The sequence below is a fragment of the Drosophila subpulchrella genome, chromosome 3R (assembly GCF_014743375.2).
Source record: "Drosophila subpulchrella strain 33 F10 #4 breed RU33 chromosome 3R, RU_Dsub_v1.1 Primary Assembly, whole genome shotgun sequence".
Classification (NCBI taxonomy): domain Eukaryota; kingdom Metazoa; phylum Arthropoda; class Insecta; order Diptera; family Drosophilidae; genus Drosophila; species Drosophila subpulchrella.
The window spans coordinates 3,027,812-3,043,369 of record NC_050609.1 but is presented as its reverse complement, the minus strand read 5'-3'; the positions used below and the strand labels follow the sequence as shown (position 1 = coordinate 3,043,369).

Sequence of the window (15,558 nt, the reverse complement as noted above, 5' to 3'; positions counted from 1 at the left end):
TATTGGATAAAACAGTTTTTTATTGGCTTTTCTGTACCATTGAGCATGTGTTAATTTTCTCTTTTATACTACAACCATATATAACCAATAAAATATGGTGGTCTTAAAAATTTGTTTACAAATACATATTTTATTAACCTACACTAGCAAATAAGCAACCAAAAATTTGAACAAGTATAATGAGTCTTCCAGTCCAGGATACCAACGTCTAATAGATCCTTACATCGTAATACCTCTGGAAACGGTGGCCAGCCGCTCGGAGCGTCATTTTCTTTGTTTCCGGCAAGGAGACGGCAAAGAAAATCGCACCCACCAGCATGATAATGCCTACGGCCAAGAAATACTGGAAATAGAAATCCTTGCTGGGCACAGGACTAACACAGGCGATTACGATGACGTGGATGATTTGCTCCATAATGACGATCACTCCGACGAGGGACGACTTTAGCCGCATAGGAAAGGCTTCGCCCAAATATGCTGATGAGCTGCAGACGAAGAGTCCAGCGAAAGCTTGGAATGCCATTCCAATATTGCAGGCCTGTGTCATGTAGTAAACACTGCCTATATTGCTCACATCGGCATAAATCCCCGCCAGACCCAGGATAAGTCCAGCCATTACGAGCAGGCCCACCAGTGACACCGCCTTGCGACCCACTGTGTCTAGGAAACAAAGGCCCACCATACTTCCGATCAGCCGGAGGACGCCAAACACGTACATTGGCCAAACGCTGAGGTCTTCCTCCGCCAAGGCGGTGCTTGAGATGATCGAAATGGATAACGGCAGGGAGAAGGAGAATGCGACAAAGCAGCGGAAGAAAAGCATCTTCAGGAAGGGCATTATGGAGGCTATCAGATCCTCCCCCATGCTCCGGCTATCGCTTTCCGCCACATAGATCCTGGCCTCATCCAAGGCTGCATTGACTCCGCCAGGAGCATGAACCAGAAGCTTCTCCTGGCACTGACGCGCCAGATTCTCCTGGTTTCGACGCAAGTAGAAAATTGGTGATTCTATAGCTAGGGCAGTCATCGCAAGGCCAAACAGGGAGAATATAATCCCAATGATTCCATGTACCAGGTTAGGTGTGGATCCCACTATCGCCGAAACCTCTCGCCCGCCTGCCTGAGGGTCAATCCCCGAGTTTCCGGCATCAGAACTGCAAAGGCCACCAGACCTATGACCATGATGATCCCAACGGTCACGAAGTAAGTGTAGAAGAACTCCGCAAAAGGGGTGAACTTAACGATCACTATGATGTGGATCACCTGCTCAAGGCACACGATCAGGCCGATCAGGAAGGGCTTTACCCTCATGGGAAAGGCCTCGCCCAGGTAGACGGATGAGCTGCAGATGAAAAGACCGGCGAAAAACTGGAATGCCATGCCCAGGCGGCACACCTACCACATGAAGTAGTCCTCAATGAAGTGGGCGTAGTCCCCGTAGACTCCAGCCATTCCCAGCATCAATCCGGCCATGCACATGAGTCCCAGCAGCGAGACGAACTTCCGGCCAGCGGTGTCCAGGATACCGAATGTGATCAGGGCTCCGATCAGGCGGAGAATGCCAAATATGATCGTGGGCCATGAGTACGTGCTGCCCTCCACCAGCTGAGTGGTCTCCACCAAGGACTCGGAGAGTGGGATGGAGAAGGTGAAGGCCACGAAGCAGCGGAAGAGCAGCACCTTCAGGAAGGGCATCATGGACTCCTTCAGCTGCTCACCCACTCCCTGGCTGCTGCCCTCCACCACGTACAGCTTGGCCTCGTCGTAGGCCCGGTCTCCTGCCTCCCGCGTCCAATAGACACCCATCAGCTGCTTCACACTGGCCCGAGCCTTCTGCTCCTGATTCTGGCGGATATAGTAGATCGGCGAGTCTATCGTAATGGCCACACTTCCCAGGGCAATCGCAGTGAAGACGATGCCAAAGATGCCGTGCACCCGATTGATGGTCATGCCCAAACTAGCACTCCACTGGGAGTCATAGATCACTTGGATGGCCACTCCCAAAGCCAAACCATATTGCTCCAGGGCGCAGCAGGTTCCTCGGTTCGAACTCGAAGCGATCTCAGCACTATGGATGATGAAGGGCACGGTGATCAGCCCGATGCCCACTCCACCCACATACCGGGCAGCCAGGATCGACTCGTACTGGTAGGGAGCACTCACAAAGATAATGGCGTCGATCAAGTTCATGACTCCACCCAGGCCCTGCGGATCGGAATCATGATTATTGAAAATAGAAATAGGCATTTTTATTAGACTCACATAAAAGACTGCCTTGGGCAGAAATGATGCTGTTATGGCGGCCACAACAGTTCCTATTATAACCCCAACGAACCAACTGTACTGGAACTCCAGAGTTGCAAAGGCGGGAATGGTGGTCAAGTTCCAGCCGAGACCTTGGGCCATGTCCATACCAGCGTACACGAAGAGAAGGGTGGCTATTAAGGCACAAAGTTGGAGGATTATTATTATCGGTTGGAAAAATCACAATATGTTTCCTAGAATTTTGTTTGATAAAATAGTTTTCTTGAAATCACAATCAGGTTCTTAGGAAAAACAGTAAAATTGTATTGTTATAAACAAAAATGTTCAAATAAGTACATCTTAAGGCGTCAATTAAATTAAACCATTTGCTCTTATCTATTAATTAGGCTTATTCAAAACAATAGAGCATTTTTACAAATGCCTTTGCAAATTGTTCAAGTGGTTTGAAATCTAAAAAATCAAAAATGTTTTTAAGTTTCTAAGGCATTTAAACTGAATTTTGTAAGAACTGGCTTGCATTCCAAAGATGGCTTTTATATTTTAACCGAATTTATAGTTCTGCTAATCTCACCTGCTGTTCCAGACTGCGTTTGAGAGGGAGTTGCCCAGCGTCCGTTGGATTGGGTGATGACCACCGTGGTTTGTGGCGGCGGTGGTGGTGGAGGTTGTCGTACATTGGTGACATAAGTGGTCTGTACTTGGGGGCCGGTGGTGATGTAGGTGGTTTGCTGGACGGGCACTGGACCCCCAGTGACATATGTGGTCGTCATGTTCCTAACTTATGTAACCAGGCAGCGGTCTAAATTCTTCTTGCCCTTGCAAGGAGCTGGATCGATTCGGTCGTTTTGGTGGCCACTTGCTGACTGGCCGAGCTTTTATGAAATATTTCTGCGTAAGTACTAGCTATCAGCAAAAAAGATATCTGTTAATTGATATGTTTTATCAGCCGGTAGATACTCGCGTACTCCGCTTTACGGTAGGCCTGTCGCTCGCCGTGATTCATTTCAAGTAAGCCTCGATAATTCTTGATAATGTCACAGAAACATTCAAGGGCCCCGAGTTCAATGTTGTTACTCACCTCTTTGAGATATCCTGGCTAACTTGGTTAAATGGATCGCTTAGGAGGGGCAAGGTTCAACGAGCATGAGCCATCGTTTTTCGAGGTATACCCCCAAAAATGAGAGGTCTTCATAAAAGCTTATTGAAAATGGATAAGAGGATAACGTGCTAAAAGTTATGGGAAAAATGTTATCAATCCGAAATAATTGATTCGATTAAAAAGTGTCAAAGATAACTAATGGGGATAAGACAATCGTTTTCTGTTTGCTATTTTACCTAATCAAGAACTTGAAATTTATAAATTAATTTTGACAATTTCTTGTCTTGATCGAAACAGTTTTAAGCTTAACCCAGTTTTGATTATATGTTTGCAATTTATTTATTTTGAATTTTGATTCACTAAAATAATCTAATATTGTGCCAACGCTGGAATCGTTTTCCGGCATCACGCAGTGTTATCTTCTTAGTTTCTGGAATTACAAGTCCAAAGAAAATCACGCCAACAAACAGGATGATTCCCACCGACAAGTAGTAGTGGTAGAAGAAAGTCTCCGATCCCCGATTGTAGCCGACAATATTGATGATGTGAACCGTCTGTTCGAAGCCCACGATGTATCCCACCAGCAAGGGCTTTACTTTCATGGGAAAGGCTTCGCCAAGGTAGACCGATGAGCTGCAGACGAAGAGTCCTGCGAAGGCCTGGAAAGCCACTCCTAGTTTCCACACCTGGTTCATATAGTAGGTGAGGAGAACATTGGCGGGATCTGCATAGGAGACAGCCATGCAGAGCATTAGGATGGCCATGCAGAGTAAACCCACGAGTGAGAGAAGCTTGCGTCCCATCTTGTCCAGAAATCCCTGGGCGACCAGAGCTCCAAGGAGACGGACCATTCCCCAAACGGTCACTGGCCAACAAGAGATATATCCCTCGGTCTGGAGCGTACTCTTGATCAGGGATTCGGAGAGGGGCAGGGAAAATGAGAAGGCCACGAAGCCGCGGTAGAGCAGCAGTTTTATGAAGGGCACCACTGAGCTCCAAAGCTCCTGGAAGAAGGTCCTCTTCTGGCTCTCTTGCACGTAGTATTTTACCTCCTCAAATGCCAGGTCTTCTGAAATGTTGAAGCTTCCCAATAGTTTCTTGTGACATTCGCGGGCCTTCTCCTCTTGATTGCGTCGAAGGTGATGGATGGGCGACTCTATCGACAGGGCTGTCATCCCAAGACCCAGTAGGGAAAACACTATACCAATGATCCCATGAACCTCGTTGACTGATGCCTCCTTGTCTTCCACCCATTGGGTGTCGTAGATAACCTATTGGATTGGTTGTTATACTTTCTTGGATTAGACTTTAGAACTCTTTATAGTAGTTACCTGAATGGCAATGCCCAAAGCCAGGCCACACTGCTCCATTGATCCACTGACTCCCCGATAGTTATCCGAGGCCACTTCGGCACTATGGATAAGGAAGGGTACCGTGATCAATCCAATTCCTGCTCCGGCCACATATCGAGCGGCCAGAAGGCATCCGTAATGAAAGGGGGCACAGGTGAAAATAATCGATCCAATGAGTTGCATTATGCCCCCAAGGACCTAAAAGAAATTAAGTAACAGCAAGGGGTCGTCTATAAAGTTTTTTTTTACGCACATAGAAGGTCATCTTCGGCAGAAAGGTCATAGCCAGGGAGGCCACTGCAGCTCCAGCCAAAACTCCAATAAACCAACTGCATTTGAAAACCTGCGTGGCGGTGGTGTTCAGGGTCTGATTCCAACCCGCACTGTGGGCGAAGTCCATGCCGCCGTAGACAAAGAGAAAAAACACTGTTAAGTGGGGGTTAAAGGATAAGTAACGTCCTTTTACTAAATAGACTTTATATCCCATTTACCCACCTGCACAGGCCACATTAAGTTGCTTGTTGACTTGTCGTAAGGATCCTAGATTGGTAATGGTTGAACCCCTTTGTAACGGTGGCTGTGGAGGAGGTGCCTTAGGAATATATATTTCCTCTCGATTCTTAATTGTAAATGCATTTGGATCTACGCCATCCGGACCAGCCGTTACATATGTGATTGTCATATTCCTTCTTTCCCTACAACTTTCCGTGAAAATGCCTTTCTCCGATCTACACAACTTGATGGACTTGTATGAACTAGCTGTGCTCCGAAAACCAATTGGGGTGTAAGCAATATACACTTACTGAGGGATTATTATACTAGTTTATAAGCTTTTAGATAAAGTCTCAGGTCTCTTTTAAGTCGTTCCGACAGGGAAAGTAAGCCTCAATTGGGCACAATAAAAGATACTGATTTGTTATTTGACTCATTATGAAGAAAATAGTTATATAAACTTTCATTAGAAAACTTTTTTTTGAAGAAACATGTCATGGAAAAACCTTATATTGGATAAAACAGTTTTTTATTGGCTTTTCTGAACCATTGAGCATGTATTAATTTTCTCTTTATACTACAACCATATATAACCAATAAAATATGGTGGTATTAAAAATTTGTTTACAAATACATATTTTATTAACCTACACTAGCAAATAAGCAACCAAAAATTTGAACTAGTATAATGAGTCTTCCAGTCCAGGATACCAACGTCTAATAGATCCTTACATCGTAATACCTCTGGAAACGGTGGCCAGCCGCTCGGAGCGTCATCTTCTTTGTTTCCGGCAAGGAGACGGCAAAGAAAATCGCACCCACCAGCATGGTAATACCCACGGCCAAGAAATACTGGAAATAGAAATCCTTGCTGGGCACAGGACTAACACAGGCGATTACGATGACGTGGATGATTTGCTCCATAATGACGATCACTCCGACGAGGGACGACTTTAGCCGCATAGGAAAGGCTTCGCCCAAATATGCTGATGAGCTGCAGACGAAGAGTCCAGCGAAGGCTTGGAATGCCATTCCAATATTGCAGGCCTGTGTCATGTAGTAAACACTGCCTATATTGCTCACATCGGCATAAATCCCCGCCAGACCGAGGATCAGTCCAGCCATTACGAGCAGGCCCACCAGTGACACCGCCTTGCGACCCACTGTGTCTAGGAAACAAAGGCCCACCATGGTTCCGATGAGCCGGAGGACGCCAAACACGTACATTGGCCAAACGCTGAGGTCTTCCTCCGCCACAGCGGTGCTCGAGATGATCGAAATGGATAACGGCAGGGAGAAGGAGAATGCGACAAAGCAGCGGAAGAAAAGCATCTTCAGGAAGGGAGTTATGGAGGCCATTAGATCCTCCCCCATGCTCCGGCTATCGCTCTCCGCCACATAGATCCTGGCCTCATCCAAGGCTGCATTGACTCCGCCAGGAGCATGAACCAGAAGCTTCTCCTGGCACTGACGCGCCAGATTCTCCTGGTTTCGACGCAAGTAGAAAATTGGTGATTCTATAGCTAGGGCAGTCATCGCAAGGCCAAACAGGGAGAATATAATCCCAATGATTCCATGTACCAGGTTAGGTGTGGATCCTACTATAGAAGCCCATTCCGTGGTGAAGATCACTTGGAAAACGATTCCCAAGGCCAGGCCGCACTGCTCGGTACCGCCGTTGACCCCTCTATGGTTGATAGGTGCCACCTCTGCGTTGTGGATGATGAAGGGCACTGTGAGGAGGCCAATCCCCAAGCCGGCCAAGTAGCGGGCAGCCACACAGGCTGCGTAGTCCTCAGGCGCAGCCGTGAATATGATGGATCCAGTTAGCTGCATGAGAGCTCCAAGGACCTGAAAAATAGCAAATATTATGAAGAATATTTCAGAAATGCATTGAAAAAAGGTTCCTTTTGATTAAGGAAAGAAAACTAACTATCAAAGCAATATAAGTCTCTATATAAAAATAAAACATCGGTACCAGTATCTCTTTTAAATATCCCATCAACCTGAATAGTATCATTACTACTATAAAAATTAAATTTTTATAATTAATGGCAATCCATACTCACATAGTAGACCTGTTTGGGCAGGAAAGCCATGGTGAGCGAAGCGGCCAGGGCTCCAATGATGACACCTATGAACCAACAGTACGAGTACTCCGTGAACAGGAGGACGCTGTAGGTCTCATTCCAGCCCAAGCTGGCAGCCATATCCATGCCGCCATAGATGAGTAGGAAGAAAACTGGAAGAAATAGCATCGATTAACTCACCTGCCCTTGAGGTATTCTCATTTTCTAACCTGCATAAGAGACAAGATTTTGTCTATTGAGTCGGGAAAAGTATCCATTGTTATAAGAGGTAGCAATAGGTTTTCTAGGCTCTGGCGGTGGTGCAGTTGCGATGACGATGGTCTCCCTTGGGGGAATGGGATTCGCACCCACATAAGTGGTTTGCATTCCACTCATTCTTAGAAACTCGATATTTTTCGTTCGGTAGCTCGTTCGTTACTGGGGCCCCCTATTTGTCCACAATCGTGTTTCAATCACACAAATTGTGGTCCGAATTTCGCGATACCAATATCTAACTGATAAGTAAATGACATTATAATCAGTTTATAGATACAAGTGTCTTCAGCGATTTCACACGATCCGATTCAATTGGGCGCTTGGCCTTGGCTGTGATTCACGATCCGTCACAATGGGGACTTTTTTGGGTGAGCAACGAGGTGGAAAATAATAAAAATAGTTTTCATATATCATTTGACTTTATTGCTTCTAAATTTTGTACCCCCCAAGTAACCGATAAGCGATTGACTGATAGTCATAAATTTGTTTTTACTTCTGTTTTCCACATGTCGCATTAATTTCTAATCTATTTATTAGAGCTAAGTAAAGGTAAGGTAGTATTTTTCGGATCTTTAAATTAAAATTGTTTCTTAATTACTAATTAGGGTTGGGTTTTACTGAAGGAGCAAACTATCTAGGATGCGTGACTACTACCCGGCGCCTGTGTATCGTCTTGATTATGCTTGGCAGCAATATTTTCAGCAGAGCAAGACAGCCACAAACTCATCGGGCTCATAATCATACTTATAATCATCCCAGAGGCGGGCCACACTCGACTGCTTGGTTGAGTTGTCTCAAATTGCGTAATGTCTGCTCTGACATTGCCATTTCCATCCACACCATCCACACTCCACTTCATTACAGTCAGCCCAGCATCTATGCGAGTCAATCTATCTTGTTGCGCCTCAAACTGTCAAATCGCGCCACATGTCTCTGGATTCATATGGATTCTGGAGGGGAATGGAGACATCGGGGAGGCTGTTGCCCGTTGCCTGTTCCTTGTCATTTGACGCTGCTCGACAAATTAGCCAAACGCGACGCCATCACAGCTCCAGATCCAGCCACATCAGCGTTGCCATCTCCATTTCGTTTCGTTTCGAGGGATTCAAGTACATTTTAATGAGTTTATGCACAAAGTTGTCTAATGGCGTAAAAATTATGAGCGCCAACATGTGGCTACGGGTATATGGATATGGGTATGGGTTTGGCTGAAGATGGAGATAGATCTGGAGTGGCACATGGCTCGCAAGCACTTTGCATAAATTTCTGGAGGAACGCGCAGAGACGTCTGCCAGCCCACTAATGGAGTCTAATTACTCTGGCCGACAGCCCGACGCGAATCTCTTGGCTAATAAAAACGTATTAAGACAGCGCACAGACATTCCCCAACTGTCGTTTATTCATCGGCCTCGCCGCTCCTCCAAATGGGACATATAGGAATCGTCATGTGGCCATCAAGTGAGTGCTACTCCTCTGCGCTGCGATCCCTCCTGCACACTCTGCCTCCGCCCCTGGACCAGCCGACTCTTAACGGACATCGCCAGGCACTTCTGGCTGAACTTCACCACCAGCATAAAGTAGACGCACTTCAGCGAGAGCAGCAGCACCCGCTTCCAGTTGAGGTAGGTGCGCGGCCAGGATGAAGATGTGGGCATGGTGGTGGTCTAAGCGGGATCTCCGATTAACTTAATAATTTTGACAATAAAAGGGGAACGACAAAGTGACATTAAACTCAGATATTTATTTGTTATAAATTTTCCAAAAACGAAAAGCAAAAAAAATTTTTCTTAGATAAAAAAAAAGTTTTTTTTTTCATGTTTCCGCCCGGGATTGAACCGGGGGCCTTCCGCGTGTTAGGCGGATGTGATAACCACTACACCACCGAAACGAATGTTGGGGTGGTTTCAATACTTTTCTGTTTTCAAGGGTAATTACTAAAATGTTACATTTTTGCAAAAAGAGTACAAAATTAATGTCAGCTCTTTAAGTTCTAAAATTATTTTTTGGGGCATTGACTAAAAAATGTTGTGTGAGGGAAGTCCTAGTGTACTGGAAGAAACGAAGTGTTCCTTATCTACTAAATCCTAAAATTAATTTTTGATACATTAAATTTTTACCATTACTAACATTATTGCAAGAAATTTTACTATGTACCCTCAAAAAGTATCTGCCGAAACCCGGGATTGAACCGGGGACCTTTAGATCTTCAGTCTAACGCTCTCCCAACTGAGCTATTTCGGCTCGTGATTAATCCATCTTGATGTCTTTAATAAAATGCACAATCAACAAAAATATTGAAATTGAAAAAAAAATATTAGATATTCATGTTTCCGCCCGGGATTGAACCGGGGGCCTTCCGCGTGTTAGGCGGATGTGATAACCACTACACCACGGAAACACATGTTGGGGCGGTTTCAAAGTTTCCGATTTTCATAGTCGAAAAAATATTAAATTAATCTCAGCAAAAGGATAACCAAAGGACATAGGACACTCCTTGAGACTTAAAAAAAATTACTACGATGTTAATTTTTTGTTTTATTTGTATTGTAAATACTCAATTCAATTGTGTATACAAATTCAAACTATCTAGAGCCAACTTATTAAACAAATAAGAAAACTTAAAGATTTATTTAATTTCTCAAAAAAAAAAAAAAATGTACAAAAAAGTAATTGCCGAAACCCGGGATTGAACCGGGGACCTTTAGATCTTCAGTCTAACGCTCTCCCAACTGAGCTATTTCGGCCGTTGGGTTCCTTGCGTCCAACTACTGATTACGTGCGTTTGTGCTATATATACCCTTATATATAAACCCCCACCTCTTTTAAAACATAACAGCCATTACCTTCTCAGTAAAGATTAAATGTGTCCTCTATTTTGAAAGCGCATTTATGAAGACACAAAAATAAATCTGTAAATTTCTTTTTGCACTCTTTAGCCTGTCACAATTTCTGACAGTTGCAAAAATGTGTGTTGACACTTGCATGACTGATAATTCCACATCAATTTTGCCAAGACTTATTGCAGCTGCCGGTTTTGAATGGCGGAAGTTTCTCTTATAAGTGAGACGAGAAAACTAAAATGTTGTTGGTCAGGACACGAGTGTAATAATTACCTTAAAATCTTTTTTAATTTTAATTTTGATGACGTTCGGCTATCCAAACAAGTATAATAATAGGATTTAATACCGCAACGATGGCAACGAGGCGTATTATGACAAACGGCAAGGTTACAATAATTTGCGTTGATGTATTTGGCAAACTTTCAGAAATTATATAGCGATCTTTGAACTTTGAAGAAATTTTAAACGAAAAATGTGAAAAGGCAATAAACTGCAAAAGCTTTCCAGCATGCATTTAATTTGTTCTTGTAAATAGAAACTCAGTGAGAAATGTAATCTTGATTTATTTGTGAATTTCATTTTGTGTGAATAATCTGAAAAGGAATCTTTGAATAATCAAGCAAACTCTTTTTCGTCTGCAACCTGATTAATTCCATCGAAATCGAAATCCACTTCCCAGCGTACTCGTGTCTCTGAAAGCACACAACCTGATCCTATAGATATATGTATATAAGGTGGAGCACCTTATAGCTTGAGCCTTCGAGAGTGTGCAACTAATGCGGCTTCCGTTTGACGCCCGGCGCTGAAAGCTGAGCCCCCGTTGAAGTCCACTGAGTCAGCCGTCGTCTTCATCTTCGTTCGCTTCTATCCTGGCTCTTTCTTTCTTTTTTTTAATGATTCACATTCTTGAAAGCCGATTCTTCGAAAGCGAATCGGAGCCAGACGAGAGCCTTGCCCCACGCCTTCGTCCCGCCCTCCGAATGTCGGTTATGATTTATCGCCTGCCCACAGCCCTCATATTTGGTGTGTTTTTCGACCACTGTCCAAGGTGAGCGGGTTTTTTCTTTTTTAATAATAATACTAATTATTATTTTAATTATTCGCCGTTTTGTGTGTCATCAGCTTTGAATTGGCTGGTGGCCTGGAGGCCTTTCTGCAGCCACTATTTGCAAATAAAATAGCAAGCTGCGGTGACGACATGCAGAACATTCTTCTGATATGTCAAGAGAATGTTTAACATTTTCGCTAGAATTTCTATTTTCGGTGCGACTCGGTTTGGGGCCAGACCTTGAAGGCAATGAGAACTGGGAAGATTAAAGCATTTGTGAGGGGGAGCGGCGGAGCATTTATTGTTTGTTTAGTTTGCTAGTACTTTTTTTATATAAGAGGGTATAGTTTTTGGTAATCTTCTTTATGAACTGATAAGGATTTTTCTGCGATTAGAAAGGCAAATTTACAAAATCGATTTCCAAGAAAATTCAAGCACTATTAGGGCAAAAACCACGCCACCCCCAAAATTTATCTGTTATATGCAAATGTCAGGCAACGAATTCCCCTCGCAAAAGCCTAAATACATAGCTCTGGAGTTGAGGACACTTTTTGCTGCCGTTAGCTGACTTTTTGCCGGCAGTGTGTGTTGCAGTGGAAAAAGGCTAAGTGGGTCACAATTTGATTTGATTTGTTTATGCCACAACAACAGGAGTGCGAAATTATTTATGAGTGGGGAGGACAGCTTTAATAGAGCAATTGTAGGACATTTTCCTAACCACTTTGGTTTCCTAGTATAACTAGCTATGGCACAGTTTGTTCAATCACTTATAACCTTTGCAATGGCAATTTGGAAACACTGAAAACCGAGTGGTTCAGGCCTTCTGACCATAACTTGTAATTGAGTTAATTGCATAAATTCTTGTTTTCACGAGTCTTTTTTTTCGCCAGCAGCTGCAAAATAAATTACTGAAATGTGTGTAAAACAAATTGCAAGAGATGCCATTACAAAATAACTGCGGACATATGCTTGAATAAAAACCATATTCGGTTGCTACTTTATTAAAAAGGAATAAATATTCATTTGGCAAGGCGGAGCGGTGACAAAGTCAATTGAAACCTTTAAAACGGAGCCCCTCCCAGGGCGTTGCCCCCTTGAGAATGGGCCATTAATCGAGCCAAACGTGAATCTCGACACTTGGCTGGTCACTCTCCCTGTTATAATTCCTGACAAAATGACAGACAGACACGCAAAATGAGTCGAAAGATTTATTTGTTGCCATTGAAATTTATTGTTGCGACGGCGGAACACGATTTAAATATGTTCCGCTACAAGCACTCGCTCACGACATTCGCTTTTTTATTTCCATTAACAAATCGTTCCTAACCCATCGCAGATCCGCCGGGATCTTTCGTATATATACACATATATATTTTGTTTATTTTCTCTCGGCTTCCTCGTCTAACACTTGTCGTCGTCTGACCGATTTTCGGAACGTGCCTCAAAGTCATTCACATTGTGCTCTTTTTTCGCACATTATCATTTGTATTCATTCGAGACAATGTTATTTTATTATATCATAATGCTCTGCCTGAAATGGTATAACCTTGCCAAGCTGATTTGGGAAGCTCTTCAAGCTTTTTGAATAATAAACTTCTTGAGTTTTTCCTGTTACTCCCCTTAATGCACACTTCATAATCGCCATACCCCCAAAACGTTCTCAAGTGTCAGGCTAAAACGAGCTTAAATATTTCAAGTCCATTACAAAACTGTCACAACATGTTGGGGTTTTTCGAGTTGAGTGAGCCAAATACGCAAATTGGCTTACCACAAGACGTCCCCTCCTCGACTTTGCTTCTTCAGAATGGTGTAGGCGTTATGGTTTAGGTTTTTGAGGGTTCCCATTAAATATGCATAAATCGAAGTGGAAAGATGCTGCACTCCGTAGTGAGTGGGAGTTGCTCCATGCCATTCCATGCCAATCCATGCTGCACTCGCCACAGACGAGAGGAGCATGAGTTAGCTTTTAAATAGTTAGTTAAGCGTTAAATTGACTCGGCGAAGGCATCAACTGGTCACATGTCAGACCCAATCCCTAGTCGCCTGGCTGCCTTGTTAATTGCATAATTAAGCGCAAAGTTGGACTTGGCTGTGGGTTCAGCCTACGCAGCCAGTGCTCCACATTTGCAGACCCGGGCCTCCAGTCTTCAATCTCCGGACTGTGGACTCCCTGTTCCCCGGTCCCCAACTTTGGCCCACTTGAATCTCGTTGACATGCCGGCTAATGAGTCGCTGCTCCGATCCGATCATTCATTGCCAGGAACTGGACAAAGCAGCGTTGATAACGCGGAATTTATAATCTGTGCCCGGGTTAGTATCTTTTTGCATATTCATAAGGAGCCTGCGACTACTGTATCTGGACTTTCGACTCTTAGCTATCCCAGATATATGTATATTCACATTTAATTGAAGGCTTTCCCGTCCTATCTGCTGAGATATCTGATGGCTTTCATTCCTCCGGCTGTGTAATCATTTTGTCCGCTGGATAAGATACATTGCACTATTTGATATGCCATTGGATTGGAGCAAGACTTCTAAATTAATTAATTTTATTGCACTCGGACTGGTCGCGAGTCAAGACAACTTTGCAAATCTGGCGCAGAATAATATGCAGATTGGGGATCAGCTTACAAATCACTTCATCATTATGCTGATTTTAAATTTACTTATGAATAACACCAAGAATTAACTTGATATTTCGTACAAACCAAAAGCAGACTTCTAAAAATACCAAAAAGCGAAAACGTTGTAAACTTTGGGAAAAATGTAAAATTTGGGTAATAAAATTTTATGATCACCTAGCAACAGGCACGATTTGGGTCCGCAGAAGATGGAATTGCCAGGTTGAGTTGATGAAGTGGGAGAATCTGAAGAATCGGCGAGAGAAGGGGTGCAGAAGGGGTGCCGAAGGGGTACAGAAGAAGGACACAAGACCAAAGTCATGAAATTCATGAATGAATCAGGAAATCGTGTTGGCTTTCATCCTCCCTGCAAGCCGCCAATCTCTTGGCTTCTTTCGGCTGAGTTTGGTGAGACAAGTTTGCTGGTGTTGCCAAGTCGGGAACACGTTCACTGTGGTCCAGACCAAAGACTCCTGCTCCGAACCCCTCCAAAGCCCCATCCCGTTGCCATCTGAGCATGCGTGACGTCTGTCAGCAGGCGACAGGAAGATGCCGCACAGGAAAAAAGAGCCACAATCGGGCTCTTTCGGCCCGGTCTGTTTGCCAAGAAACATGTTTCCTTTTTTAGGGCCGGGGCTGTTGGGTCATGCTTGACCCAAACTTGTTCCCAGCTTTGCTTGGGGCTGGGAGTTGCTTGGTCCAGCCATGCAGCCATCAAACCATCCGAAAACAGCCTTGGAGAAACAAGGAAGTTTCGTCAGTCAAGTGGATGAGGGTTTCCAGCTGCTTTCACAATGGATGCACTTCAGTTGGCTTTCCAGCCTTTTTTTTTTCTGTTCTGCTCAAGTTGGCCCTGCAATTCTGCTACATTTCGATTGCGATTGGAGAGGGAAGAACGCAGCATAATTGAGCATAAATAAATAAAATGCCTGGCAAAATATTGCATTTGCAATGGGAAAGGCAAAATGGTGGGAGGCTTTCTCTATTGTGCCGCTCTCAAGTGGCTCATTGAGTTGGCTCCTAGCCATCCATATCCATCGACCAAGCAGCTATATACCAATTCATCTTGCATCCAGCGCCGGATGTTGGGCATCTCCATCTATCAGCTATTTGTGGTGCAACCTGCATCGTCTCGTTTCTTTTTGTTGGCCTTATTTGTGTTGCATATTTAACTACAGTTTGGTTTTTGTCTGGGCATGTCAAATTCGAACTCCACTCCCAAAAACTTTTTGCAGGAAGTTATTGCGGTTGTGCAACAGTTAAGCTTGAAATGAGAAATTGCAGAGTGGGCAGGGCAGCTGGGGATTTGAGTGAAAAATGGGAAAAAGAAGTCACAAAAGCTAGGTGAATTATTAAAATACATTAAAGTTATGTTGTGAAGAGCAGGGAGCAGTACCCAATCTTTTAAGAATTGCAGATTGCGGTGAGACCTCAACTTGACTTTTTGAGAAGCGCGGAGAGCGGCTTTATTTTGCAGAGAGACCGCTTTAGGTCTT

General features: G+C 44.0%; 5 protein-coding genes and 4 non-coding genes across 10 annotated transcripts in view; 1 reads left to right on the top strand and 8 right to left on the bottom strand.

Moving 5' to 3' along the window:
- LOC119547922 (extracellular sulfatase SULF-1 homolog) overlaps window positions 1–15,558 on the top strand; it is a 35,618-nt gene that overhangs the window by 14,644 nt on the left and 5,416 nt on the right. The window lies entirely within an intron of this gene.
- On the bottom strand, window positions 208–7,706 carry LOC119547960 (D-xylose-proton symporter-like 1). 2 transcript variants are annotated; one of them, XM_037855012.1, is made up of 4 exons: window positions 7,508–7,698; window positions 7,278–7,450; window positions 6,786–7,059; window positions 208–1,068 (listed from the first exon to the last, which is right to left on the bottom strand). In XM_037855012.1, exons 1-4 carry the CDS (start codon window positions 7,671–7,673, stop codon window positions 209–211), a joined length of 1,473 nt encoding a protein of 490 aa, XP_037710940.1. In that variant the 5' UTR covers window positions 7,674–7,698; the 3' UTR covers window position 208. The 2 variants fall into 2 exon arrangements, with proteins under 2 accessions (XP_037710940.1, XP_037710947.1); XM_037855019.1 differs by lacking the exon at window positions 208–1,068 and having other exon boundaries at window positions 5,850–7,059; window positions 7,508–7,706.
- On the bottom strand, window positions 1,093–3,117 carry LOC119547949 (D-xylose-proton symporter-like 2). Its single transcript, XM_037855002.1, is given in 3 exon segments — window positions 1,093–2,205; window positions 2,263–2,438; window positions 2,837–3,117. Coding segments are annotated over 3 exon segments (1,488 nt in total). The 5' UTR covers window positions 3,036–3,117.
- On the bottom strand, window positions 3,701–5,475 carry LOC119547939 (probable polyol transporter 6). The gene is made up of 4 exons (XM_037854990.1): window positions 5,212–5,475; window positions 4,970–5,142; window positions 4,696–4,914; window positions 3,701–4,635 (listed from the first exon to the last, which is right to left on the bottom strand). The coding sequence occupies exons 1-4, from the start codon at window positions 5,396–5,398 to the stop codon at window positions 3,724–3,726; spliced, it is 1,491 nt and encodes a 496-aa protein (XP_037710918.1). The 5' UTR covers window positions 5,399–5,475; the 3' UTR covers window positions 3,701–3,723.
- On the bottom strand, window positions 8,931–9,272 carry LOC119547976. The gene has a single exon (XM_037855030.1). The coding sequence runs from the start codon at window positions 9,206–9,208 to the stop codon at window positions 9,008–9,010; it is 201 nt and encodes a 66-aa protein (XP_037710958.1). The 5' UTR covers window positions 9,209–9,272; the 3' UTR covers window positions 8,931–9,007.
- On the bottom strand, window positions 9,369–9,441 carry Trnav-aac. Its single transcript has one exon. It is a non-coding gene; the product is annotated as a tRNA-Val (tRNA).
- On the bottom strand, window positions 9,722–9,794 carry Trnaf-gaa. Its single transcript has one exon. It is a non-coding gene; the product is annotated as a tRNA-Phe (tRNA).
- On the bottom strand, window positions 9,879–9,951 carry Trnav-aac. The gene has a single exon. It is a non-coding gene; the product is annotated as a tRNA-Val (tRNA).
- Window positions 10,225–10,297, bottom strand: Trnaf-gaa. The gene has a single exon. It is a non-coding gene; the product is annotated as a tRNA-Phe (tRNA).

What these genes read in the sequence shown, in the direction of transcription:
- LOC119547939 (XM_037854990.1), bottom strand. Translation starts at nt 5,398, where the DNA reads ATGACAATCACATATGTAACGGCTGGTCCGGATGGCGTAGATCCAAAT. An exon ending in ACTTAATGTGGCCTGTGCAG is followed by an intron (nt 5,143 to 5,211) that starts GTGGGTAAATGG and finishes CCCACTTAACAG; the next exon opens with TGTTTTTTCTCTTTGTCTAC. An exon ending in TGCCGAAGATGACCTTCTAT is followed by an intron (nt 4,915 to 4,969) that starts GTGCGTAAAAAA and finishes AATTTCTTTTAG; the next exon opens with GTCCTTGGGGGCATAATGCA.
- LOC119547960 (XM_037855019.1), bottom strand. Translation starts at nt 7,673, where the DNA reads ATGAGTGGAATGCAAACCACTTATGTGGGTGCGAATCCCATTCCCCCA. An exon ending in AAATCTTGTCTCTTATGCAG is followed by an intron (nt 7,451 to 7,507) that starts GTTAGAAAATGA and finishes TATTTCTTCCAG; the next exon opens with TTTTCTTCCTACTCATCTAT. An exon ending in TGCCCAAACAGGTCTACTAT is followed by an intron (nt 7,060 to 7,277) that starts GTGAGTATGGAT and finishes GCTATTTTTCAG; the next exon opens with GTCCTTGGAGCTCTCATGCA.
- LOC119547976 (XM_037855030.1), bottom strand. Translation starts at nt 9,208, where the DNA reads ATGCCCACATCTTCATCCTGGCCGCGCACCTACCTCAACTGGAAGCGG.